General features: G+C 50.3%; 1 protein-coding gene across 1 annotated transcript in view; it reads left to right on the plus strand.

Annotated features, from left to right (window-relative positions):
* The window catches only part of LOC133353378 (kinesin-like protein KIF13B), a 136,547-nt gene that overhangs the window by 81,577 nt on the left and 27,944 nt on the right, over positions 1-27,026 (plus strand). The window contains 11 exon segments of the mRNA XM_061569581.1: positions 314-440; positions 3,249-3,304; positions 7,114-7,235; positions 9,400-9,495; positions 10,818-10,898; positions 12,938-13,033; positions 14,150-14,296; positions 14,523-14,600; positions 15,905-15,958; positions 21,005-21,119; positions 23,000-23,103. Coding sequence (XP_061425565.1) covers positions 314-440; positions 3,249-3,304; positions 7,114-7,235; positions 9,400-9,495; positions 10,818-10,898; positions 12,938-13,033; positions 14,150-14,296; positions 14,523-14,600; positions 15,905-15,958; positions 21,005-21,119; positions 23,000-23,103 — 1,076 coding nt within the window.

Below are 27,026 nucleotides of genomic sequence, written 5' to 3' on the forward strand. Positions count from 1 at the left end.
TCAAGGATGAAGAAACTATGGCGCTTGATTTACTTTCACATGCCCCAACGGCCACATGAGGCCTATCCCTTTGAAACAGCCAACAGACGATTCGTATCCGGTTCTTCAAATGATTAACGATTCAGCATGTCGGCGGTAAGCACCGGTGTTGTTACGCTGCCACGCGATCGTGACCTCGCCCAACATGCCACGCTGCCCTTCGTAGACGATCGCGAACCGCACGTTCCCCAGCAGCCCCTGCGGTATATAAACATGTCGGTGTGTGGGGGGCCGCGGTGCGTCGTCGTCGTCGTGTGTGTGCGTGCGCGTGCAGACAAGTCGGAGGTGGAGAAGGAGAGGGAGTCACGGCTCGTGTCCCAGTGGGTCGGCCTCACGGAGGAGCGCAACGCCGTCCTGGTCCCCGCCCCGGGCAGCGGAGTGCCCGGGGCCCCCGCCGAGGGGTGCGTCACCGCTCGGCCTCGCTCTCTGTCCACTGCTGCACGGCCGGAATCCTTCCGCGTCTTTGTCACCATTGGCTCTGGCCCGGCGGCCAGTCTTCGTCGTTCGTCTCGACTGCCGCGCATTCCGCTCGCCTCTTTTCACTGCACATCTCAATATAAGCCACCTTTCTCAGCACCTGCTTTGCGGCTACCCCCAACGTTAGCTTTGATCTATGGCTGTGATCCCTCACATTGACCACGAGGGATTCGACGGTCCCACGGGCTGCATACAGCCCCTGGCTTCATTTGATGCGGCCCGTGGCCATAAAAAATCTACCACTTTGAAGCGATCCACACCGCGATATTTATCCGTCACGGCAAGGGGTCTCTGCCTGCACTAATCGAGCACTCAAGGGGGATTTTTTTTCAACCTGGCAAAAATGCTGTGTTTCTGCTTTCAACGCTGCATGAGGCTACTGGCAGTGCATTAGTGTGTGGCCTTACTAAAGCCGTTTAAAAATCTTATTCGGCCCTCGGTAATGAAAATGTTCCCCACTCCTGCCTTACATGCACTGGCCATGTTCACTGGCTTTGTTTTATAATCGTTGTTTCTTTGTATACGCGGTATAAGTGTTTGTATTTGTGTGAACCTGTCCTGGGTTCAACCCGATTGGATTGTGTGAAAGATCTGGACGGAGTCCCATCCGTGAGCTCCTCCTGCAAGCAACGCTGTATTTCCTGGGTCATGTAGCCCGCATATTCAGCCACTGCATTTTAAAAGCAGATTCTGGCAGGCATAGATGGGGCTAAATGGGCACGGCATGGGCTAGAGAAGAGATGGACTGATGTGGTACAGTGTCAAGATCGACCTCTGTGGAGGAGGTTCGTTAAGGATGCTGCTGCAGAGTTGGAGGCAATCGCCCTCCAGCAACAACAGAGAGCAGAGGAGCGACACTCACAACAATGAGCACAGTGCCTGGCGGATAAAATGCAGAAAGTTGGCACATCGGGGAGCACAGTTGGTGCATCGGCCAGTCATCTCAGTCAGTCAACCGATGGCACCTGGGTCTGTTCCATGACCTGCCAGCGGGGCTTTGACACTTCACATGGGCACCTGGCCTGGCATAGGCGCCGTGGTGACGTCACGGCAAATTTTTTTCCAGTTTTTTTTCAGTTTCATTTATTTGGAATAACCCTGTGAGCCATCCGGCTCTTGATTCGGGTGCAACCGCAAAACACAATAAAATTACAAGATACATTTAAAATTTACTGTACGCAAATTTAAACATCCCCTACAAAAACAATCAAATATTCCAGAAAAATGGCGGTTGTCGTTGTAGTCCAGGGGTTTGCATACACACACGCGCATATTAACTAAACAGCCACAACCTAACACACAACTGAATACATAAACACATTCAGCATCTGGAAATATGTAACCCACGCCAGCTGGGTCTGTCCAGTGACCTCCAGCTGGCCACGTTTTGCCACTGCACATGCGCCTGGCCTGGTGCAAGTACCACGCTGATGGTGGTGAAAGGGGACTCCCATGGTGTTGTTTTTCCTTCGTGAAAGTCAACACTGGCATCCATGAGTGAGCGTTCTTCTCCACAGCACTCCCTACCACGGTGCAGAACATCCAATTATGTGCGTCTCTGTGAAAAAATATTCAGCAGCGCTGGGAAGACAAAGGCGGCAGGGTTTACGTGGTTACTGTACATTCCACACGCAACCCACCTCGTGGTGTGCCGTGCCGGCCTTCATGGGTGCTGCTACTCGTGAACAGCAGCACTTGTCCCAGCAACCTGTTCAGGCTATACGGGTGATCTTTGTCTTTGTCCACTGGTGAATTATAGATATTTATCTCCACCCTGCATGAGTTACCCTGAGGATATTCAGCTTCAAATGAAAACTTGTAGCTGGTGGCGTCACCGTGAGCCACAGGGAGACGGTGGGGGGTCAGGCGCATAGTGCTGACCCCTAAGCCTGTGTGCGTGCGTGTGTGTCGTGCCGGGTGGCTAAAGCACAGCAAGTTGGCACAGTAGGGGGTACAGGTGGTGCATCAGCCAGTCATCTCGGTCGCCTCAGTCAGTCGACCCGTGGCACCTGAGTCTGCCCCGTGACCTCCTGCCAGCGGGCGTTCGACACTTCACGTGGCCTCAAGGTGCACATGGCCTGGCACAAGCGTCGTGTTGATGTCACCGCCACTTAGTAGCGAATGGCGGTTGTTGTTGTCGTGCCAATCATAGCGAGTGTTCACTGAAAACTTTCGCCCAAAATGATATACAACAATAATAATAATCATCGTTTACCATTCCAGCAACAATCTACTGCTGGATGAAGACCTCGGTTGTGCAGGTTGTGTGACCATACTTCACCACGCTGGTCAATGCGGGTTCGTGAAGGGGGAGGGGGGTGGGGGTGCCCATGGCAACCGATGTTAGCCATGGCAGGGAATTGAACTCTGGTCGCTGGGTTCATGGCACAGTGCACACACAACCGTTGCACCACTCAACCACAAACTCTGTGTTTTGGCTATAGGCACTTGTATGCATACGTCCATATCAATGCATATACTATATACATTTATATGTGTGTGTATATGCATCTAGCCTGGCACAAGCGCCGTGGTGACGGTTGTTGTGTGTGTATGGCGTGGTGCTGGCCACCCACCCCCTCGTGCGCCATGCCAGAATTCATCAGTGCTCGCCAACAGCACTTGCCACAACAGTCTGTTAAAGGCTACACGGGGGATCTTTGTGTAATTGTGTATACGGGGATCTCTGTGTAATTGTGTATGTGCATGCGTGTGTCTGTGGTTGTGTACAGGACGCTGGTCCCTGGTATGGAGCAGCACTTCCCTGTGCTCTTCCTGGATCTGAACGGTAAATCTGTGCGCATTGGAGCCTTGCTAGGTGGCCCTGAATGACCAGCTCGGGAGGTGGATAGTATTTGGATCCATACTCTTTTTTTGCCTACTTCAGCAAATTGTTTCTTGCTGTGGTTCTCCCACCTGATGACTGGCACTTGTGTTGCGCCCGAAACGTCGTGATTAAATTTATTTTATTTTATACCTACGTGACTTTACCAAAAAACCAAAGAGTATGGATCCCTGCAGTCACGAAAACTTCAAATCTCGAGTGCTCGGATGGGCCACCACCAAGTGCCTGTTGATCTATAACGGTGGTGGACATTCTCTCGAGCACGTTCCATGCTTTGGCTGCCACTCATTTCTTAATCTTGCCCACCTGCCACTGCCTAATGACGTGTGCTGCTCAATCCTCACGGGCTAAAATTGTGGCATTTTCAACCGAATATATATGTTCTCCTCTTTCCATCAGCGTGATGTCTCGCATCCATCTCTTCTTAATTCTTTGCGCACATTCGCACCTCCGATCAGCGCGGTTGAGTCCCCCCTCTCGCATGTCAACGGAGGTCGGCTTCCTTGCTGCCATTCTCATGCCATTCTCAACTTGAAAACATCGGCTGAAGGGCGGAGCATTCCTTCGAGGTCGTTATTGCGATCGTTAATACTCCTGATGCCTCTAAAGCTGCAGTGGATTAGGCCTACACTGTATAATCCCCATGGGACTTCATCAGCCAGCATTACAATTAATAAGTTGAATCTGAAACCCTTTTAGCCATACAAGGCTATAATACAGCGATCTTTAACTCCAATTAAATGGTTCTGGTTTAATTGGTGACAATAAGTAGTATTATGCCTTAGTTTTCATGCATTCAGCAAAAAAATAATTGTAATCTTACGGCCTGAAATATATTGTTGCAATTACGCAAATATTCCCTATTTCCTAAGTGATCCGTTCTGAATGAACACGAATTCTCTGGGGAACAAATTGTTCCGCCTGTACGCGCGTTGTAAATACAAGCACTGCCTCGACCGCTCCTTGCCGTGCACACCGTGAGAGGTCAAAGAAAGTGTCGCCGTGCTTAAATAAGTTGTGGAAAAAAACCGGACGCGTGCATCGATGGCTTCACACTTCAACACGCGCCGGTTCCTTGCCGTGTTTTTCATTATCGGTAGGGAAGCCATTGGGGGAGCTGTGCGGGGCAAGACCCGTTTGCATATTGGCACGTAGTCATTTTTGCCCTGGTTTGCCTTCAAGTTTGGTTACTTCTTTGATGAAAATTAGTTCCTTTTCAACAGGGTAAGTTTCTAATAGCAACGCAACTTTATACTGAAGTTTAGTTCATATTGGATCATGTTGAATGAGACATATCATGCCCCCCCCCCCGCTCCCCCCGCCACTGTTCTAGATGGACAGAGAGAGATAAAGCATCAGAGTACTCTTTGGTTTTTTCGGTAAAGTCACGTAGGTAAAAAAATAAATGAAAACAACTAAATTAAATCACGACGTTTCAGGTGCAACATAAGCGTCCGTCATCAGTGTTTTGTGCCCGAAACGTCGTGATTTTATTTAGTTTTCATTTATTATTTTTTTACCTACATATCTTTACCGAAAAAACCAAAGAGTATGAATCCTTGCAGTCACGAAAGCTTCAAATCTAGAAGCATCAAAGTGTTAAACCTTCGTTGGAAAGCGTCGATGAGTGTTGGGTGATTTCTTTCGGTATTAGTCGAGTCGACGACATCCCGCGGAATACTAGTCAAGTCCTCGTCTGAGGACTTTGTAAGATCATTGTCCTCAGCTCGCGATTATTCTTTGTTGTCTCGGTCTGCGTCCACGCTCGGTCCCGTTCATTTTGTCTCGTCATTGTCGCGCTTTGGTCCCCCGGCGTTCGTGGTAGTCATCGTCACTCAACCACGTTTGCAAATGTAATTTGAATCTTTCATCCTTGCCCACGTAGTCGTGTCGGTCAATTTCAATGTGCAGCTTTATTGAGAGGCTACTGTGGTCTGGGACTGTTGTTGTTATTTTGCTGCCTTGCCCAAGCTTGCATTTCGTGTTGAGAAATCGGCAGGAATTGAAGTATTTATGCAACTTGTACTCATATACTTTATTAATTGTTATTACATTTATTTATTTCTTATACCTGCTAACCTGTCCTATACTTTGCACTCCAATCGTTTGTTTGTGCTCTTTCTTGTTGCAACTTTCTGACCCGCCCCTACTGGAAATATGTTCATAGCTCATCGTATTCCTCCAGGATAGGATAAATGAATAATTAAAGATTCTGATACTTGATGGTTTTCAACCACGCGTAGTCATTTTTGAATACAACAACTAATAACAAAAGCCTTCATTGACAAATGTTTCCGTCAAGGATTTAATGTACAACATTGGTCAGCGGTGAAAGTCCAGTCAGCGTTTCATATTCATTGAGAGTCTCCACATTTCGCAAAGTGGTACCAATTTTGTTATCCGCTGAGAACCAGCGAACGAGCTGAGACGACCCCTGACCCGGGATTATAACTCATGCCCTCTTGATTGTGAGATGGGCGCTGGGTTTCGGTGCCTCCTGGCCAAAACGGTCTCTTACTTTTGTATTTTCTCTCTCCATGCTGATAACACTGATGTTTACAGTCCATAGAATCGTCTTGCTCCCTCACCTTTCGCGTTCACTTTCCATCGCCAGCCTCAGTGGGTGCTCGCTGTGACATCACAAGTCAAATGGGGCTGAACACTTCGCGCTTTCGCAACCGATATTGATTCATAATAGATTTTTGGATCAGGTCGTGTGAAAAGAACGTGAGTTGTAAACCCTCTTCCACCCAACACAGCCAATTAATAAGGTTGTTAAGTGAACAAACATGCCAATTTGCTCCTGCTTCAGCAGCACCACCACCACCATTATAATAATTTCTGAATATGTATTCACACTGGAGGAATCCGATGAGCTATACATCCTTTTTTTCACAGATGTCCAGTAGAAGCAGGTCAGAATGTCACAACGACAAACAATTTAGATGTATAGGGTGCCCTTAAACAATGGAGGGTTCTCATGACATACAATAGACTCACGCAAGCTGACCCAAAAATTAATTATGGATCAAATGTGGCTCTTTGCAGTTAATTGATTGTCATTATTATTCTGTTCCGGGTAATGTCGGTGGTTTATTGCTGCGTGTGCTGAGCTGTGTTTGATAAAAACACCTATTATCGGAGTTCCTATCATCAATTTTCATTTCAAAAGCGCACCATAAGTAAACCACAGACCTTCCCATCATCCCCCATTATCCCAGCCTCTGGTAAGAGGATGGGACCTAGAACCATCGGTTGTATTATTTCTATCATCTGAGCCTTTTGCGTGGATTAGTCACCGGGAAGAGGTCTCTGAAACACTGCGGTCATCTGATACTTCATGCCAAATTCGAGTAAAATTACACACAAGCGCTGAAACATTCAAAGAGGAAGTGACCCAGAATTAGTGGCACATTCTTCTTGGTATTCGTTGTTTTTTTCCCCCTCTACAATTTGCTCCTCGGATAATATGATCCACGCATAGTGGGGGACCAGTCACGGGGATGCGAGAAGTTCCGCCGTGTGTGATTTACTACAGCGCATGCTCGTGGCTAAATGCTGTGCAAGCCATGCATTTGTTGAACCGCGCGTCGTCCAAACACGCGCGCGTCAAGTCAAGAAGCCGTGCACACGTGGAGCCATGTGTGCGTTTTAATTCCGCGCGTATTCGGCCGCTAGCCCTGTTGCGCATGCTGAGCCCACGCTGTGTAGTGTAGAGGCCGTTGTTAATCGGCGCCTGCGGTTTCGCACAGAGGACTTGAGCTGCGGTGAGGACTTTTCGGAGGAGTCGCTGCCGGGTCTCTCTGCGTTCCTGCCCGGGGAGTACGGCAGCCAGTTCTATTACCTGCCCATCGTGCGCCACGACGACGATCAGGTGGGAGCTCTGCCTCACCTTGTGCACGGGGCTGAGCGCTCACCTGCTGCCACACGCAATAAACATTCACCGGGTGCATTCACAAAGACAAAGATCTCCCGTGTGGCCTTAACCCGCTGTTGTGGAAAGTGCTGTCAGCGAGTCGCACCCATCAAGGCCGGCACGACACACGAGGCGTTGGGTGGCCAGCGCCATGCCTGATAACCTTTGTCTCCCGAGTGGTGATGTTTACACGCCACACCAGGTACTCATTTGAGGCTGATTTGTCATAGGGGAGGCCCAGGACTGGTTCAGATTATCGTCACTGATGTTTCCCGTGAGCGATAATTGACCTCGGGTTGCCGGGTTTGTAGCGGAGCGCGCTAACCGCTTACACTCGCCCTCCCCACACCAGGATGCGTGCACACACACACACAAAACACACACAAAACACACAAAACACACAAAACACACAACACACACAAAACACACCCCCTGCATCGGAAAACATTACTCAACAAAACCCACAAATGCTTCCGACCAAATTACACGGCATGCGCGCAATCTCATCATATCTCGAGAGTTAAGCAGGGTCTAACCTGGACAGCGCTTGGATTTGGCGAGGTTGTTATAGGTGCTAGTGGGGAAGTGCTTTTTTGTGGGGAGCAGAGAGCAGTGCAGCACCAGTGCACTGCAGCACCTCACTCATATGCACCCGCGTCTGTGCTCCCTGCCTTCGCCAACCCACCCACGCCGACTAGAGCGTGGTGTAGTACGGTCAAATAATACCCACGACTCGCACGACATGCGGAGGCCCCTCGCCCGGCAGTGGATTCACGAAGGGATGCGCACGAGCACAGCACCGTGCTGTGCTCGTGCGCTTGCAATGACGCAGAAGTGACGAAGGCGGCGAGTCCTTTTCGAAGTGTAGCTTTTTTTTACTCGGAGTTTGTGTTCCAGTTACTTAAAATGTGACCCAGATCTCTGAGGGGGGCCGTGCCAGGCCGGACACCTATGGAGGGGCCACTTGCCTGGGCTAAAGTATCGGCCCCAATAACTCTGATCGTGTTCATATATGCATCTGTCTTCCTATGGGTTTCTCAACTTCATGGCTTATCACTGTAAATTTCACAAAAAAATTGCATCACCTGTGCTGGCAGCTGTTAAAAAATACAGTCCAGATTGACGGCCTGGGCAAGTACAGTGGGTGAGTGTGGTCACAAGTCTGAATGTGTGCCTCCACCTGGAGCATGCGGGGGCTGTGTGTGTGTGCGCGTGTGTGTGCATGTGTGTGTGCGCGTGTGTGTGCATGTGTGTGTGCGCGTGTGTGTACGCGTGTGTGCGCGTGTGTGTGTGTGTGTGCGTGTGCCTGCAGGTGTTCACCTTGCAGCTTGTGTGCCTTGCTGTCATGATTGTGTTCGTGCGAATGTGTGTATGCAGTTGTGCCTATGTCTATATGTGTATGTTTGTAGGCACAGTCAGGGGGCACAGGTGGTGCATCTGCCAGTCATCTCAGTCAGTCAACCCATGGCACATGGGTCTGTCCCGTGATCTGCTGCCAGCGAGCCTTCGACACTTCACGTGTCTCAAAATGCACATAGCATGGCACAAACGCTGTGGTGACGTCCTCGGCACTTAGTGGCGGCGAATGGCGGTTGTTGTTGTATGCATGTATGGCCTCCTCCTTTGATTGTCGAGTTGTCTAGGTCATTTAGTTGACTTTTCCAGCCGCCGCATGCCCAAGTAGCTTCTGAATGGCACGGACTAGAGAAGTAATAGGCTGATGATATACGGGAGGACTTAAGGCTTATTGAACTTGTCAGAGACTGGTGCCAGCAGTGTCAAGATCGGTCTCTGTGGAGGAGCCTCGTGAAGGACTCTGCTGGGCAATTTGAGGCAGTCGCCCTCCAACAACAACGGAGGGCAGAGGAGCAACGCTTATAACAACGAGCGGAGTGCCGGGCGGTGTAAACGCAGAAAGTTGACACAACTGGGAGTGCAGGTGGTGCATTCGCCAGTGATCTCGCTCAGGAAACCCACGACACCTGCGGCTGTTCTATGACCTGCCAGTGAGCGTTCGACACTTCACTTGGCCTAGCACAAGCGCCGTGATGACATCACCGCCACTTCGTTGGGAATGACACCTGTTGTTGTTATTGTTGTTGTGCGTGCGTGCGTACAACAGGTGCAGGTGGTGGCATCGTGGGACGCGTCCGTGCACGACTCGCCGCACCTTAACCGCGTCACTCCTCCCAACGAGGTCGTTTACGCCATCATCAAGGTGCGGCCGCACCGCACTCCCAGCTCCCCCTCCCAGCCTCCCCACCGTGTGGCCGTCGCAGTAAAATACAACGTGGACTCGCACGACAGCGCCACGTGTCCCTGTGCAGACCAGCGGGACACGGGCGTCCTGGGAATCGGAGACATTTATAATTATTGATACGTAATCGACAGGAAGGGACTGTCATTCAGAGGACATGACGAGGTCTTGAACCTGGACTTGAACGAAGGCAGCAGAGATGGCTGGGGAAAGGTGTTCCAGACTGGGCACATTAGGCAGATAGCTCAGTTTGAATAATAATCATCTTGATTTGAAACTTTCGTGACTGCAGGAATCCATACTCTTTGGTTCTTTCGGTGAAGTCACGTGGGTATAAAATAAAATAAATCACGACGTTTCGGGTGCAACACAAGCGTCTATCATCAGGTGGGAAAGCATGGTCTGCTGTTGAGGCAGACTGTTTTAAAACTGTTTTAAAACAGTGGATGGACGCTTGTGTTGCGCCCGAAACGTGATTTCTTTATTTTATTTTATACCTACGTGACTTTACCGAAAGAACCAAAGAGTAATAATAATAATGCCTTGCAACAATTACGATTTGACAGGAGATGATACGACGCCCTGAGAGGCAGAACCATAAGTCATGAACCTACACTGTCACAATACCCATCACAGCCACAGTACTGTGACTGACGGTTTTGGGTTTATCTCACGAAGACCTGTGGTGTCAGGAACTTGGTTAGAGGACAGCATGGCCCCAGCAGCGATGCACGTGTCAGCAGCGGATTCTCGATGGTGCACGTCTGTGGTGAGAGTTCCAGTGGTGGGTGATGCCTCGAGAAGGTTTCCAATTCATTCAGTGATGAGTACTCAACAGTGGGGGTTTCCTCTCGTGCAGAGCTCTTCACCTCGACTCTCATACGGTTGGATGGAGCGGTTGCACATTTCTTTAGAACTTGCTTTGTGTGTTTAGTTTGTTGTCCTTCCCTAGCACGGATGGCTATGTACGGTGCGAAAGAAGTTCAACATACGTAGAGTGTGAACCAGGCTACCTTAGTTTGATTCCTGAACATGGCTAGCAACAGTGAATTATATCTTTACCAGTCCTGGGCCTTCTCCACCTCTACTAACCGTCACCGAGTATGCGAGGTGAAATACAACCTCTAAGATCGACAAGGCCTTCATCCAGCTGTGGATTGACAAAGGGCTGCGAATGATTACTATTATTATTATTATGAAGGCATGGTTGCTGCATTGAGCGCGTGGTGCGTGGCGCTGGCTGAGCTGACATGTGGCGTTGCGACGCTGTCCCCGTGGCGCAGGTGACGGTGCAGATGAGCGCCCCGTCGAACGTGGAGGTCGTCCTCCGCAAGAGGATCTGCCTCACGGTTGGAGCGAAGCCGGTACGGCTCACACAAAGACAAAGATCCCCCGTGTAGCCTCTACAAGTGCTGTTAGCGAGCACCTATGAAGGCCGGCACGGGGCGCACGAGCTGGTGGATGGCCAACACCACGCCCAGCCACCTTTATCTCCCCAGCGGTGATGTTTACACACCGTGCCAGGTACTCATTTGAGGCTGAGTCTATCTAGGGGAGGCCCATGACCGGCTCAGATAATCGTCACTGGTGTTGGCCGTGAGCGGGAATCGAACTCGGGGCACCGGGGTCGTATTGCGGCACGCTAACTGCTCCACTACCGCTCCCCATACGGCTCACACACACATGCAGACCCGCGGATACGTGGAGAGAGACGCTGCACACACACTCACTTGTGCAGATACATTTACAGTTTCGCAAAGACGAGGTGGATCAGAGGTGTGACTGATCAATTTCCCGTTACAGCGCGGTTACCAATGACCTCACAAAAATAACCCCCATCACATTAAATGTGTTTTTTGCACTGAATTTTTTTGCAAAAAATTCCGATTGTAAGATTTAAAAAAATATTCGTTTCACTGTTATGCGACGAACATTACTCTCCAGGTGGAATAGTGGTGCCGCCCACTGTGTGGACCAGAGGTCACCTGAAGGGCTCTCAGAGGTAGCTCTTTGATATCCATTTGTGTGGGCCATGTTTTAGCATGAAGTGTTGCACTGCTGTGTAAGAGATCCAACTGGATTATTCATCGCACCTCCGATTAGCACGGCTGGCTACGTACGGTGCGAAAGAAGTTGCACATTCATACATCTAGAGACGTGGCACAGTCGGGAAGAGGATACGGTTTAAAATTCACAGGCACAGACTCTCATGCAAATGCATTGACACACACGTGGGCAGACGTATGTGGACTTATGAATACACACATACACGGAGACACACGAGTGCATGTGCAGAACGACACATGAACACACAAGCGTGCAGACCCACCACACTCGTCCATGGAAACTCACGTGCACACGTATCTGTACAAACACACATGGACACGTGGACATGTGCACTCGTAGGCCTGCTCAGACGTGCGTGCCTGTGCACGGACTGCTACACATTGGATATGCATGAATATACATTGACAAAGACAAACATGTCCCGTATAGCCACTAACAGGCTGCTGGGGCAAGTGCTGTGAGTGGGCACCCTTTAAGACTAGTACGGCACACGGAGGGGGGGGGTGGGCCAAGACCACGCCCAGCCACCTTTGTCTCCCGAGTGCTCATGTTTACACACCATACCAGCTGATAGTTTAAGGCCGAGTCGACCAAGAGGAGGCCCAGGACCGTCCTCTCACCAGTGTTGGCCTTGAGCGGTAATTGAACTCGGGTCACGAGGTTTGTAGTGTGCAGTGCTCTAATAGCCCTTTGCTCCCAACTACACATTGACATGCACCCACGCACGCTCGCCAGCTCAGACATCAACAAGGGCAGACGAGAAATCAGCAATTGCCCAGATCCGTGGCGGTGAATGGGACGCTCGGAATAATGGCCCTCTTTTTTAGCCTTGTTGTATCTTGAAAATAATTGCAGTGTTGTATTTTTGCCTTCAACTGGCTTCACAAGCGATGTTATTTTTGGGTGGTGGTGATTGTAGCGGTGTCTTGTCTTGGTGTGCTGTTAAGTTGAGATGTGTTGGTTTTGTCTTTAAAATGTTTTCACTGCATGAGCACATTATTTTATGATTATTATTTATATATGTTTTACTTCGTAAAAAATATATAGTTTTATTGTCTTCAGATATTCCTCTGTGCTGCTTATTATGTTGAATTAAAATGTACGTATTGTTTCATTATACTGCTGCATAGAGTTGTGTTGCCGCATTGTTCTCTGCAGCGATGTTGATTTAATGAATTGTGTAGCTTTATTGCATAGAGTTGCGTTGCTGTAATTGTGTTGTTTTGCTGCTCTCTTCCATTGGCTCGTGTTGCCCCGTCCACGTGTGCTGCCGTGTTGCCGTTGCGCCGAGCCGTACTCAAGGAGCGCTTGCCGTGTGTTTTCTCCTGTCCCACAGAGCCTTGGCCAATACCTCAAGCGCCGCATGTCCTTCAAGGGCTCCGTGCTGCAGGCCAGCGCAGTTACCTACGAGGTGGTCTCCAACATCCCCAAGGCACGTGCAGCCTCCCGCTCCCCACTTCTCCCCCAAGCTCTCCTCTGCTCACTCTAATCACTGCCCTGCGTTCGTTTGAGTCCAGTAAGTCACAGGCCCAGTGATCTCTTGCTCGTGCCACTCCTGGCGGAAAGGCCTCCACTGGAGCGAGCTCTCGAGGGGCCCCTCTAGAGTCGTATTTTGGTCTGCTCTTCCATGTTGGCCAGACATCTTGGGAAGAGGTGGGATTATCTGAACCGTTCCTGGGCCTCCTCGAGGTTAACTCAGCCTCAAATGAGTACCGAGTGCGGTGTGTAAAACATCGCCACTAGGGAGACACAGGCGGCCATGCGTCGTGTTGGCCACCCACCCCCTCGTGTGCTGTGCCAACTTTCATAGGTGCTCGCTAACAGCACTTGCCCCGACAATCTGTTCAGGCTACACGGGGGATCTTTGTGTAATTGAGAGTGAACATGTGAATGGTGTTGATAGTGTAGCGGTTAGCCAAGACGTCTGGCCAGCGTGGAAGAGCAGACCAAAATCCCTCTGTAGAGCGGCTCTCTAGAGCTGCCTCCAGTGGGAGGCCCTTTCACCAGGAGGGGTGCGAGAAAGCGATTGCAGGCCCGCACCTTGGCACCACGCTGCGAACGTGTAGACCCGAGGTCTCAGTTCCCATTGAGGGCCAACACCAGGACGATTATCTGAATCGGTCCTGTGCCTCCCCTCGGTCGACTTAACCTCAGATGGGTACCTGGTACGGAGTGTAAACATCGCCACTCGGTAGATAAAGGCAGTCGAGCATGGTGCTGGCCGTCCACCCCGTTGTGTGCCGTGCCGGCCTTCATAGTTGCTCGCTAGCAGCGCTTGCCCCAACAGTCTGTTCAGGCTATAACGGGGGATCTTTGTCATTTTATTTGGTGGTTGTGTAGGTGTTGTTTATGTTTACGTGGTTGGTATTCACGGTGTTGACGATGCTGCCGTTAATGCTGCCCGTGACGGTGTTGGTAATGTTTACATTTATGAATGTGTTGATTGTGTGTTAATGCCATGGATTTATTGGTTCCGTTTTATGCTGATCGTGTTCATTCTGCTGCTGCCGCCACTGCTGCTGCTTCCGCCACCACTGCTGCTGCGTAGGCGTCGGAGCAGTGGGAGGACGGCGCAACGCTCGCTCTCCTGGCCGCGCGGGGCGAGGGCGGCGAGGACGGAGAGAGCTACATGGACAAGTACACGCGGCGCATCCTGGCGCTCGGAAACCTGCTCAACATGGAGCGGCTGAGACAGGCGCGCGGCGCACCACTCACTCGCACGCCGCACCGCAACAAGCGGCTCTCGGCGGCGCCGACAGCGACGGAGCATCACTAGAAGCGGGCTGACGTGGGCGACGAGTGCCGACGCGCGATGTTGAGCAGTCGTGGGCGAGGATGGGTGCTTGTCGAGCGTTGGAGCTTGGCGGTGAGCGATGATGACGATGTCGTCGCGTGGGTGCACGTGTGTGTTCAGTGTGTAGGAGGTGGCTCTGATGGAGTGTCTGACAGCCAAGGGGAAGCACGTTCGCAAGAGCTGCAGTACCCCGAACGTGCACGCGGTAACTCGCACGCACAGAGTACTCGCACACTTAGACACACACGTATACACACTTGTGCAAAGACAAAGATCCCCGGTATAGCCTTACCAGACTGTTTAGGCAAGGGTTTGTCAGTGAGTAGCACCTATGAGGGCCGGCACGATTCGGTTGGTGGTCAGCACCTCGCCTGGTCACCTTTGTCTCCCTAGTGGCGATGTTTACACACCGCACCAGGTGCTCATTTGAGACTGAATCGATCCTAGGGGGAAGGCCCAGAACTGGTCCAGATAATCGTCACTGATATTGGCCATGAGTGGGAACCAAACTCGGGTCACCGGGTTCGTAGCGCATTGCACTAACCACGACACTTCCGCTACAGACACACAAACACACGTACACCATTTTTCTTCTCATTCTGCTGAATGAAGATCACCTGGGGGCCCGTGGGGGTTGCGTTACAATGCTTCTCCACACCGGTCATTGCGGCTTGGCAAAGGCAGGAAGCAAGGACGATGCTGGGAGCATAGTACAGTACAGCAATGGATTTTGCAGCACTGCCCTCGGCTGCCCACCAAGTAGCCCCGGGGTAGCAGCAGCAGCCTGTGATATTAATCCAATCTTATGCCCAGTAGTTGTCCTTGCAAACACGATCCAGGCTCAACCCTGCTTAGCTTCAGAGATGGGCGCTTTCCAGGTGATATGGTCAAAGGTAAAAGGGCAATATCCAGGCCTGGCTCCAACCCCTCTCGGATGGGGGGGGGGAGGGCAGGATAGTTGTTACGTGGGGGGCCATAGCAGTGATTCACCGCTAAGGAAAGTGAACTTGAGGGACATTTTGTGGTGCAATGCAGCACCACCATCCTAGCATCGGCCATGGTTATTGTTCAGTAAATGTCTATGCTAAATCTAAACAATGTTTTGTTATTTCACCAAGTAAGGTCCACTGAGTGATTTCGCTCTTTTTCAGAAGCGACCTGGCCACAAATGATAGCTCAACGAATTGGCTTATCACGTGGACATTTATACTGGCCAAATACTCTAAACGCACGTTTTAAATGTGGAGGGAAAAACCGGAGGACCCGGAGAAAAATCCAAGCGACCACGGGGAGAACATGCAAACTCCAAATATGTCAGGGTCGGGATCGAACCTACCACCTCTTGTATATCAGGCGAGGTATTTAACATCTCGCCACCATGGCACCCCATGCCCCCCTACTTCAGATCCCAGTAGTACGGGGGATGTTTGTGCACACGCAGCTATATACACAGACACAATAGAATAGGAACAATCATGCTTCACCATCGCATTCCGCGTGTGTGTTTAGCTCTCTGGGAGCCGTCTGGACCTGAGCAGTGGCTATGAGGATGAAGACAACAAGGTGAGAGCCACCCCCTCGTGAATCACATTGTCGAGAGGGGCATAAACCATCATCACGGGAACTCCGGTCGTCCTCCGTTGGCCGCCGCTGCTATTGTGGTTGAATGACTTTTGTTATTCTATTATCCGTGCTCTAGCACAGGTAAGAGTCGTAACTCAAACACCGTCAACAGAATAATAAGCTTTTGTTCCATTTTATCCAATGTGCAAGGCAGCAGCAGTGGCTTGTGTACGGCATCGCCCGCTTTCAGATGCGCTTCTGCGGCCGTCTGGAATGCTTTTCCTTTCGATATGAGGAAGCCACTGGAGCTATGCACTTTTAAATCTAGGCCAAAAACTCATTTCTTTGGGACTTCTTTTTTTGTTCAGTTTGTTGTCCTTCCCCCGCACCTCCGATTAGCACGTGTGGCTATGTACGGTGCGAAAGAACTTCCACGTGCATACGTACAGTGCTTCACCAGGACATCTTCCCGAAGAATCCGAGGATTCTGTCTGATTCATTTGAATAAAAATACGGTCAATTTTAAATCTTCTGGGGTAGTGATACGGAGGTGTCGCCCAGATCAAACAAAACACGGATCATACAAATCACATTCATGCATTGGGATATATTTATGGTTTACTTTGGTAGAACGGGGTGAAAATGTAAAACCTGATCGTTCTTCTACGCGGTAAAGCAGAAAACACATTTTTTTTACATAAATCAAGCTAAGTTATGTGCATTAAGTTATTGCACATTGAGGACACAATTCAACAACCTCGCGTTGTTCTTGACTTTGCAGACGTTTGTGGTCGAGGGGGCGCTGGGTCGCTGACTTCCCGACGAGTGAGCAGCCGATAGTTCTTGACCAACGTTTGGCAAAATTACTTCTTGCTCCGTTCGCGTGATGAATCCCTAACCCGAATAATCTGCCCATGGATCATGGAGCGTGAAATGCACTGAGTTGAGTTTGGGGTAATTAAGAAAAGAAACACACCGATAACTAGTTACCAGTTTGCCGCACACGTATAAATGTCGAGAGCAATAAACACAACTTGTTCTAACTTTCTAACTGAGCAACGAAGGCAGCTGGTGTTGTGTAACGGTGAGCACGCTACACTTGCGAATCTGTTGGTCGCCGGTTCAATTCCTTCTTTGCCGGCGCAGCAGTTGAATCGATGGGTACGCATCTTACACCACGGTTGGGCCAGCATGTCGCGCATGTGGGGTTAAAGTGTGGGGTACGCCCACCTCTGGTCAGTGTGAAAGAGTAGGAAAAAAACATTGACCTCCAGAGCGCCATCTAGAGGGAGAAGACCCTTCCGGCAGCAGTGGCGTGAGCGAGTAAATTGCAGGGCTGCGCCGTTACAGTTTGTTCAAGGTGCACACCTCCGTGCGGTTAGCATGCTCGCGCGTGCCGATCGATGCATTCCGTACTAAAATTCTGCTAATCTAATTTATGTTTGTGGAGCGCTTTCACTCGAGGCGCTTGACGGAGCTTACGTAACGGTGACCTGAATGGAATGATCTAGATGGCAGGGGCGTACGCAGATTGCGGAAAGAGTGACAGCCACAGAGGGTAAAGGGGCTACAGGGTACTGAAAGCGATTCCTGGCTCCTGACTTTTGCTGACTTTCTGAACAAAGACACCGATTTATCGTCACTTAACAGCCCTAGTTTAACATTTAAATTAGCGTTGGGGATTCTGTTAGGTTAAACACTTGTGTTCATTGTGTGGAACTTGCGATGAATTATAAGGTCAGAAATACAAAAAATGTGGAACTATTAATAGTTTTATATTATCAGGTTCAACCCACTGAGCTTTATTGGTCTTTTTCAAACGCTACCTGCCACCAATTAAAGCTCGACTAAGTGGCTTATCACGTGGAAATTTATAGCAGGCACATTCTCAAAATGCACGTTGATTCTAAATTTGGAAGCAAAAACTGGAGGACTTGGAGAAAAATGCACGCGACCACGGGGAGAGAGACACACAAACTCCAAATACACAGCAGGCGTCAGGATCTGGATCGAACTCGCGACCTCCTGCGTACCAGGCGAGGGATGTAACATCTCCTAGCCACCGTGGTGCCCATTTATGCCAAAACAACTTTGGCATAAATATTATTTGTATCGTTTAGGATGGCGAGAAGGCGAGGATAAGCGTTATGTATGGGTTAAAACTCTTGTTGAGCGTGAGTGTTTGGTTTAATGTTCGTGTTAATGATTTAGTAAGCATAGCGACGAGGCTTAGCTTTGATCATTGTTTGGGGAGTGGTGGCGCAGTGGTTAGTGCACTTCATGATGAACTGAGCGATATGAGTTTATTTCCAGCCATCAGACTTGGTGAAGTATAGTCAAACAACACCCCCACGACTGACACGTTGTGGGGAGTGCCTCATCCAGCAGTGGATTGACAAAAGGGGCTGTAGGAATACAGTTAGGCATAACATAAAGATTAGGACCTGAATGCATGTTGGGATTATGTTTTAGCGCAAGAAGTGTTAGGGTTTAACATTGCGAATTTAGTCGTGAGCCGAATGCTCAAAGTTAACATTGCAGCTATCGTTCGGGAACTGTGTGGGTAGCGAACGCGTGAAGGTTTTCCTTGGCGGTTGATGTCTGTGACGGTATTGAGAGCGAGACGGTCTCCTGGCCGCGCGTTAGTGTGTGCGCGGACTGTGAGGCACCACGTGCGGATGGAGAGAAACATCTCTCGGTCAACGTGTGATCAGTGCGCATCTGTGATGAACTAGACCCACAGGAGTGCGCCGTATCAAGTGTTCTTACGTACTTTGGGTGCAAATGGGCCCTGACGTGGCCTGCGTCGCTCATTCTCGGAACTCGTGAATGTGAAGTAGCGTCTGCGATTTGGAAATCTGACGGGAAGTGAAAAACGTTTAAAAAAATCATTACTAATCAGCACGGCGTCGCTTTTTATGTCGGGTCAAGTTGAGCATCATTCATGAACGTCTGCGTCCAGTCGTAGCTTCACGCTCGATGATGGCAGCTCGATCTGGGCGGTTGTTTTTACTCAACTCAGTCTCATTTTACAGTCGATCAATTCTGCTACACTTTAATACACAGGTTAGCAATTCTTCTGCGTTTAAACTCATTACTTTTAATAATATGCATTGCAAGTGTTGCATTTTAGTGCCAGTTATATCCACATTGTGCTATTGTTGTCGCATCATGGTTGAAATAAATCTGGTTTAGTCCACAGGGAATCAAAGGGGCCCCGCAATGGTGAATGTTAATTCCCTTGCCTGGTATGCAGAAGGTCGTGGGTTCGATCCCGACCCTAGACGCCTGTATAGTTGGAGTTTGCATGTTCTCCCTGTGGTCGTGTGGATTTTTCTCCAGGGTCTTCCGGTTTTTCCCTCGACGTTTAGAATCAACTCGGCGCTTAGGGTGTTCGGCTGCTGTCAATTTCCACACGATGAGCCACTTCGTTGAGCTATCATTTGTATCGCCAGATCACTCCTGAAAAAAAGCTATACAGCTCAGTGGGCCTTACCTGGGTGAAATTAAAGACGGTTGAGTTCATAGTTTAGTTGAAAGTATGTCAGAGACAGATGCCTGCAGATGATAGCACGTGATGACTTCGAGCTCACCTCAATAGGCCTCCTCTACTCCAAACAAGATCGCGTGCATTTGCACCCCCTGATAAGTGGTTTAATTACTTAATGCAGTTACTCACAGCAAAGGGGTCGCTGGCATTACAGTGTAGTGCACAAACCACTGCACGTCACTTCTCCGCCCTGGAGAGCACGATGAGTGAAATACTTGGCAAAAATATTCGTGAAATTTTAAATAAATTAAGCATTCAATAAAAGGTTATATGTGTGCATGAATTGCAGCAGCGGGTGCTTGTTCACGGGTTCCCGCCTCAAGCTATGCAAACGGATACGTCTTTCTATTTTGTATGGCTTTTAACGTTTCTGGCGACGCTTACAAGGCTCCCGCCAACGGCGCAATCCCCGTCCAGTCTGCGAGACGAAAGAGGTCCCTCTGTGAGCGGAAACGTCTGGACAGGATCTGACTCTATATTGTGCAGTGTCTCTGCAAAAGGCTTTGCTTCCCAGCTAAACGAGTCCTACTTGCCGTTCTGCTACACTGAAAAACACGGACGCATCACTAATGCGTGCCATGGCTAAATGTCAAAGCTGCTATCGGTCAAAGTAATGGGTAATTACATGACATTAATAATTCACTCTGGCTTGTCTTATGATGGGAGAAGCTCCACGTTTCTCACTCCATTACATGAAAATCGGTTTGGAAATGTCCCTTACAGATCAAATAAATGAAAAAACTATTTTCTCTCCGTGTAGTAGTCTGTGTGTGTTCCTCTCTCCGTGTCTCAGCATAAATCAAGGCACGCATCATCTCCCCATGCTCCTTTGAGCACTTGTCAGCTTTTTTTATTTTCTCATTGTAAGTGCTCTGAAGAAGGCCCAATACCCGGAACGTCACCTGTTGTTATGCCTTTTCCTCTTTTGGCCACGGTGCTGTTTAACACGTGGGCTTTCACGACCAATATTCATAATAAAGGTTTTTGGGTTAGATCGCGGATATATAGAAATGTGTCGTTAACCCACCACCACGAGACACAGCCAATGAGTCGGGTTTGTCACTTGACCAAACATTACTAATTGACTGTGTCGGGTGGTGGTCGGCTAGCGACACATTTACACTTGACGAAATCTAACCCGAAAAACCTTTATTATGCACTGCGCTGTTGGTTGAGTTTTCGTTGTATTTGTGTGCGCGCGTGAATATAAATAAATAAAGGTGCTCTCTGTGAAGTTTTTGAAACAAGGAGGCACATTTTTCAAATTCCCTCCTCCCGCACCCTCTGTCCAAGCCCGCAACATTAACGGCTACATCACAGTTCAGCCGTTTGGCAGGTGGCTTGTGGTGGGGTAAAAGTGTGGGCACGTCCACCTTTTTGGTCAACGTGGAAGAGTAGACCAAGCACCCTTTCGGGGTTCCCTCTAGCGGAGGGGCCCCTCCGTCAATGAATTGCGTGGCCACACCTTTGAACCTCCTTTCTACCTTCCCCATCAGCGATTCCCCGGGAGCACCCTGGAGCTCTCGTCAGCAATGCGACGCAGCTGCCAGGAGCTGTCGCCGCCGCAGAACGCGGCCTCCTCCCGCACGTCCACCCCCCACATGGGACAAGGTACGGCGGCGTCCGCTGGGCACACAGCGCAGCTCGCAGCCAGCGCTCGCAGTGGACAGGACACACCGCACGCATCGTCGCTGGAAGCTTTAAACGGAACTTTTTATTCTCTTTGCTTCTTTCGGTAAGTCACGTAGGTAGAAATAGAACAAAATAAATCACGACGTTTCGATAGATTTGAACCGCCTCTACGGGGAGGGTTTCCACACATCTGTTAGAGCTTTTAACAGAATGCGAGACAAGAAGGCTCAAATGACCGAGTCTCTCACCTTTCTGAAGAGATGCCACCACCACGAGCTTCTCTTCACAAGGCAGCAGACATTGTGCTGCTTGCAGCAGACATCGCGGCTGTCGCGATTTTCACCTGAAGACGATGGCTTGTGTTGCTATCGAATGTCGTGATTTATTTTGTTTTATACCTACGTGACTTACCGAAAGAACCAAAGATTATGGATTCCTGCAGTCACAAAAGCTTCAAATCAAGATTAGAACTTTTTATTTTTCCTGGTAAGGCCCACTGAGCTGTGTAGATCTCTTTAAGAAGCGACCTGGCTACAAATTGTATCCCAATGATGTGGTTTATCATGTGGAGATTTATCGCAGCCAAATACTTGAAAACGCATGTTTCTAAATATGGAGGGAATAAACAGGAGTACCCGTCTAAAAATCCACGACCCTCTGAACACCAGGCGAGGGAGTTAACATCTCACCACCGTGGTGCTTGCACGTTCTGCATTGCCCTGATGATCGTGATAGACCGAGTGTGGGCCGTACGCTGCGACAGCGCTCGGCAGCCAACGCCCACCCTCCAGCATGAACCCCTAGCGTCTCTCGCTCCCAAGCTAGCGCTCTTCCCTCTATCCCGGAGTCTTGACAGCAACGGTCGATGTGACACGTGTTCTCAAGGCCTGTGGGTGACCCCTCAGCCTCCTCCAAGTGCTTGCGGCTACGGAGTTATGGAGTGCAGAGGGCCTATGCTGCTCTTCTTCACCAACACGCATTGAGCAACAAGCCTGTGTGTTTGTCTGTGCAGGTTGGTGGCTGAACAAGCGGCGTTGTTTGTAGAGTGCTGCCTAATGGTGCAATTTGTGGGGAGCGGTGGCACAGTGGTTAGCACGCTGCGCTACAAACTCAGCGATCAGGCCACAATCATCATCACTGCTGCATATCCAAACATGTCCTGAACCTGCCTTGAGCCACCGGAGTTTTATTCCCGGTCAAGGCCAACATCGGTGGCTAATGTCTCTATCAGTCCTGAACCTGCACCAGGTCGACTCAGAGTGCCACGGTGGTGAGATGTTAACATCCTCGCCGAGCATGCAAAGGTCGTGGATTCGATCCCAACCCTGGCACCGGTATATTTAGAGTTTGCATGTTCTCCCCATGATCGTGTGGATTTATCTCGGGTCTTCCGGTTTTTCCCTCCACGTTTAGAAACATGAATTTAGAGTTTGTAGTATTTTGATGCTATAAATGTGCGCATGATAAGCCACTTCGTTGAGCTATCATTTGTCGCCAGGTCTCTTCTGAAAAGCTCGGTGGAGCTTACCTGGTGAAATACAAATAGTTTCGTTTTCGGTTGTCAATGAATTCCCGGTGCGATGCTTGAACATCGGCACTGGGGAGATGGAACGGACGGGCGCGGGGCTGGCCACCCACCCGAGTCGGCCTTCACGTGCACTCGCTAACAACACTTGCCCCGACAGCCTGTGGAGGCTACGTGGGGGATCTTTGCAGTTGTGTATAATGGACTCATGTAGAGCGTATAATGGATTCACGGCTCCACGTAAGTGGCGGTGTGCGCATTGCATTATTAATGTAACTTCCTTGCCACTGCCATGTCCCTTGTGCCCCCCCCCCCCCATAACCACGTTCCACAGAGTGGGGGGCAGGGGAGGGGTCCCCCGGGGGGTCCAGGCCAAGCCCTCGCTACCTCAAGCCCCTCACGCCTCTCCGGCAGAACCAGCTCATATCCCCGCCCAAGGTGCGACCGCCTGCACCCACTGCTGCCCCCACTGCTGCCCCCACTGCTGCCCCCACTGCTGCCCCCACTGCTGCACCCACTGTTGCCCCTACTGCTGCACCCACTGCTGCACCCATTGCTGCACCCACTGCTGCCCCTACTGCTGCCCCCACTGCTGCCCCCACTGCTGCACCCATTGCTGCACCCACTGCTGCCCCCACTGCTGCACCCACTGTTGCCCCTACAGCTGCCCCCACTGCTGCCCCCACTGCTGCACCCACTACTGCCCCCACTGCTGCACCCACTGCTGCCCCCACTGCTGCACCCACTGCTGCACCCACTGCTGCCCCCACTGCTGCACCCACTGCTGCACCCACTACTGCCCCCACTGCTGCACCCACTGCTGCCCCCACTGCTGCACCCACTGCTGCCCCCACTGCTGCACCCACTACTGCCCCCACTGCTGCACCCACTGCTGCCCCCACTGCTGCACCCACTGCTGCCCCTACTGCTGCATCCACTGCTGCACACACTGCTGCCCCTACTGCTGCCCCCACTGCTGCACACACTGCTGCACCCACTGCTGCACCCACTGCTGCCCCCACTGCTGCACACACTGCTGCGTTCACTGCTGCACCCACTGCTGCACACACTGCTGCCCCTACTGCTGCCCCCACTGCTGCACACACTGTTGCACCCACTGCTGCACCCACTGCTGCACCCACTGCTGCCCCTACTGCTGCACCCACTGCTGCACACACTGCTGCACTCACTGCTGCACACACTGCTGCACCCACTGCTGCACTCACTGCTGCACCCACTGCTGCCCCCACTTCTGCACCCACTGCTGCACCCACTGCTGCGTACACTGCTGCACCCACTGCTGCACCCACTGCTGCACCCAGCACCCCCTGAGTGTGCAGCTTGCGTTTGTGTCGTCCGTCGAGAGTTGCGGCCTCGTCACATTCCTGCTGGTGCTTCTGAAAAATAAGTTAATGGCTCAGTGGACCTTACCTCATGAGATAAAAAAAAACATAGTTAAGTTTTCCATAATACATAATTATAATGAGTTTTATTTGTGTATTTTTTTTTAGTAATTTTTTTACCTTGCCTATAATTTGCAATCCTTTCGTGTGTTTGAAGTGTTTGTTGTTGCAACGTTACTGACCTGCCCCGACTGAACATCTGCGGAAAAAAATGCTTCGTAGCTCATCGGACTCCTCCAGTATATTGAAAGATTCTGATTCTGCACGCACAACTACACACATCTGTATGCGTATGTACATGAGCTTTATTATCAACGGCCTGAGTAATGATAGATTTAGGGAATTCTTGTGCAGTTCCACACGGGACTTGCGATGAAGAAATTGTGTAAATTCCGTGAGAGCCTAGGGGTGGTCGAGACCACACTTACTCCAATGCTCATATTCTACACACACGTGCTCTCACAAGCAGACAGACGCTATGACCTTAACAAACCTTGGGGGCAAGTGCTGTTAGCGAGCACCTATGAAACTCGACCACGGCACTTGAGGGGATGGGTGGCCAGCACCACGCTCGGCCGACTTTGGTGTCCCTAGTGCCGATGTTTAAACGTCACACCAAGTACTTATTTGAGGCTGAGTCTACCTAGGGGAGGCCCAGGACCAGATGAGATCATTGTAATCATCACTGGTGTTGGCTGTGAGTGGGAATTGACCTCGGATTGCGCTAACCGCTTCCACTCGTCCTCACCACACCAGGATGCACCTCGACTGGCCACCACAAATACAAATGCAGAGACGCATGCACAAAGCCACACACTCTCACATACTCTCTCTCACGCAAAAACACGTGCGCACGATCGCATCCAAATACTCTCACCGCACAGGCACGCGCTGTCATAAATAGACAAATACAAAGCTCCCCCACATTGCCTCGTAACAAACCTGTGAGTGAGCACCTGTTGAGGCTGGCATGCACATGATTGATACAAATGGACACAAGCACAAAAACTCTCTCGAACACGCTTACATAAAGTCTGTTCCACCCAAAGTAACGCACTCGAACAATTGTACACGCGCGTTCTCACATGCCCGCACAACTAAATTCACTTAATCACACTCACATTATGTTAAAACACATTGATTACATAAATATATGGCTTACCGCATGGACCAGTGACGTCACGGCGACCAGGTTGCATCGCTACTTTTTTTTCCTGGCAGCTGGTGGAGTGGGAGTGATGACGTAATCCTAAACGGTCTCGCTGCCGCGTGCCCAACGTTACGATCTCGTTAGGCTGCGCATAAATCCTCTTCATTTTCACCTATGCAGTGTCAGAGCCTACGACAATTGCTGCCTTTCGGATTATACATACATTTTTGTATACTCGGGCCCCAGGAGAGAACCCATTGGGACTGAACTGTCCACGCACAGCCCTTTGCCAATCCACTGCCGGAGGAAGGCCTCCCACAGTTAATGGGTCAGTACAAATTATGCCACCATTCTTGACCACGTGTGTGCAGTGCGGGTTGCTCCCAGTCTTCACCAAGCCGCAATGTGGAAGTATAGAACTACAGTTGCATTCATTAGGCAATGTGGTTTGGGTGAAATGTAATGTCCCCAGTTTGTGATCGCATAGTGGGCCATACGAGTTGTGGAAGATTGCATTTCCCTGCACTCTTTGAGTTGAATTCACAGCCGGCTACAGACATGTGGTCCTTGTTAGGGTTGTTAATCGGTACACTGGTAAACCGGTAACCATTTGTCATAATCATTTGTCGGTTCTGAAAGGCAGGAATCGGTTACCATTCCCAGTGGAACGTATATATGTGTGTGTATGTTGAACTTCTTTTGCACCGTGTGTAGCCAACTGTGCGAATCGGAGGTACGGGGAAAAGACAACAAACTAAACACAACAAGTATTTTGAAAGAAATGAGCTTTCAATTTATATTTAAAAGTGAGTAGCTCCAGTGGCTTCCTAATATCGGAAGGAAGAGCGTTCCAGACGGCCACAGAAGCTCATCTGAAAGCGCGCGATGCAGTGACCATCTTTGTTCGATGGCCAGTAGCCAAAAGCCGCTTCGAGGATGAGTGGAGTTCGTGTGATGATGGTTTATGCTCCTTTACGAGATAAACAAGGTGTTGTGGTTCATTTGTAGCAATCACTTTGTGTGCAATGAGTGTGACACGCATTGAATTGTACGTTTGAGAGGTGATTATCACAACTACGCAGGTTTGCACGGTGGTGCTGCTGCTGTTGTACTGCTGTCTGTGTGTGTCCGGGTTGTTCCAAAGTGTTGTTCGGCCACCATGTCCGATGTTTTACTCCAGCTTTGCCTGGCTGCTGCTGGTGTCCGATGCTGGCTTGTGTGCGCACAGCTACGCAGTCATAATGTCTTGATATCACGCTGCATAATGGGTGTCTGTGTATAGTGTCTGTGTGCGTAGTGTCTATGTGTTTAGTGTGGGGAGCAGTAGCATCTGTGTGTGTAGTGTCTGTGTGTTTAGTGTGGGCGCTACAAACCCTGGCGACTCGAGTTCTCATGGCCACCAACACCATTGACGAATATCTGAACCAATCATGGACTTCCCATAGGTCGACTCAGCCTCAAATGAGTATCTGCTGCGATGTATGAACATTGCCACTCGGGAGACAAAGGCAGCCGCGGGCGTGGTTTTGGCCGGCCACCCTCTCGTGTATCATACCCACCTTGATCGGTGGTCACTAATGGTACTTGCCCCGACATTCTGTTCAAAGTTCACGCGGCGCATCTTTGTCCTCGTGGTGTTGCTCCGGTTGCCACACGTTGCCTCTGCCAGACCTGCGTCTTGCCGTGGCGTGACAGCGAGACGAGGGTGGCCGACTTAATTGCGTCCGTTTTTGTGTGCGACTTGAAACAACGTCGGCATTCAATCTGCACACGGCGGCTGACAATGCCGAACTGGCAATGATCGGTAC

The sequence above is a fragment of the Lethenteron reissneri genome, chromosome 43, assembly GCF_015708825.2.
Source record: "Lethenteron reissneri isolate LAM-NWPU_2019-01 chromosome 43, ASM1570882v1, whole genome shotgun sequence".
NCBI classification, from domain to species: Eukaryota; Metazoa; Chordata; class Hyperoartia; order Petromyzontiformes; family Petromyzontidae; genus Lethenteron; species Lethenteron reissneri.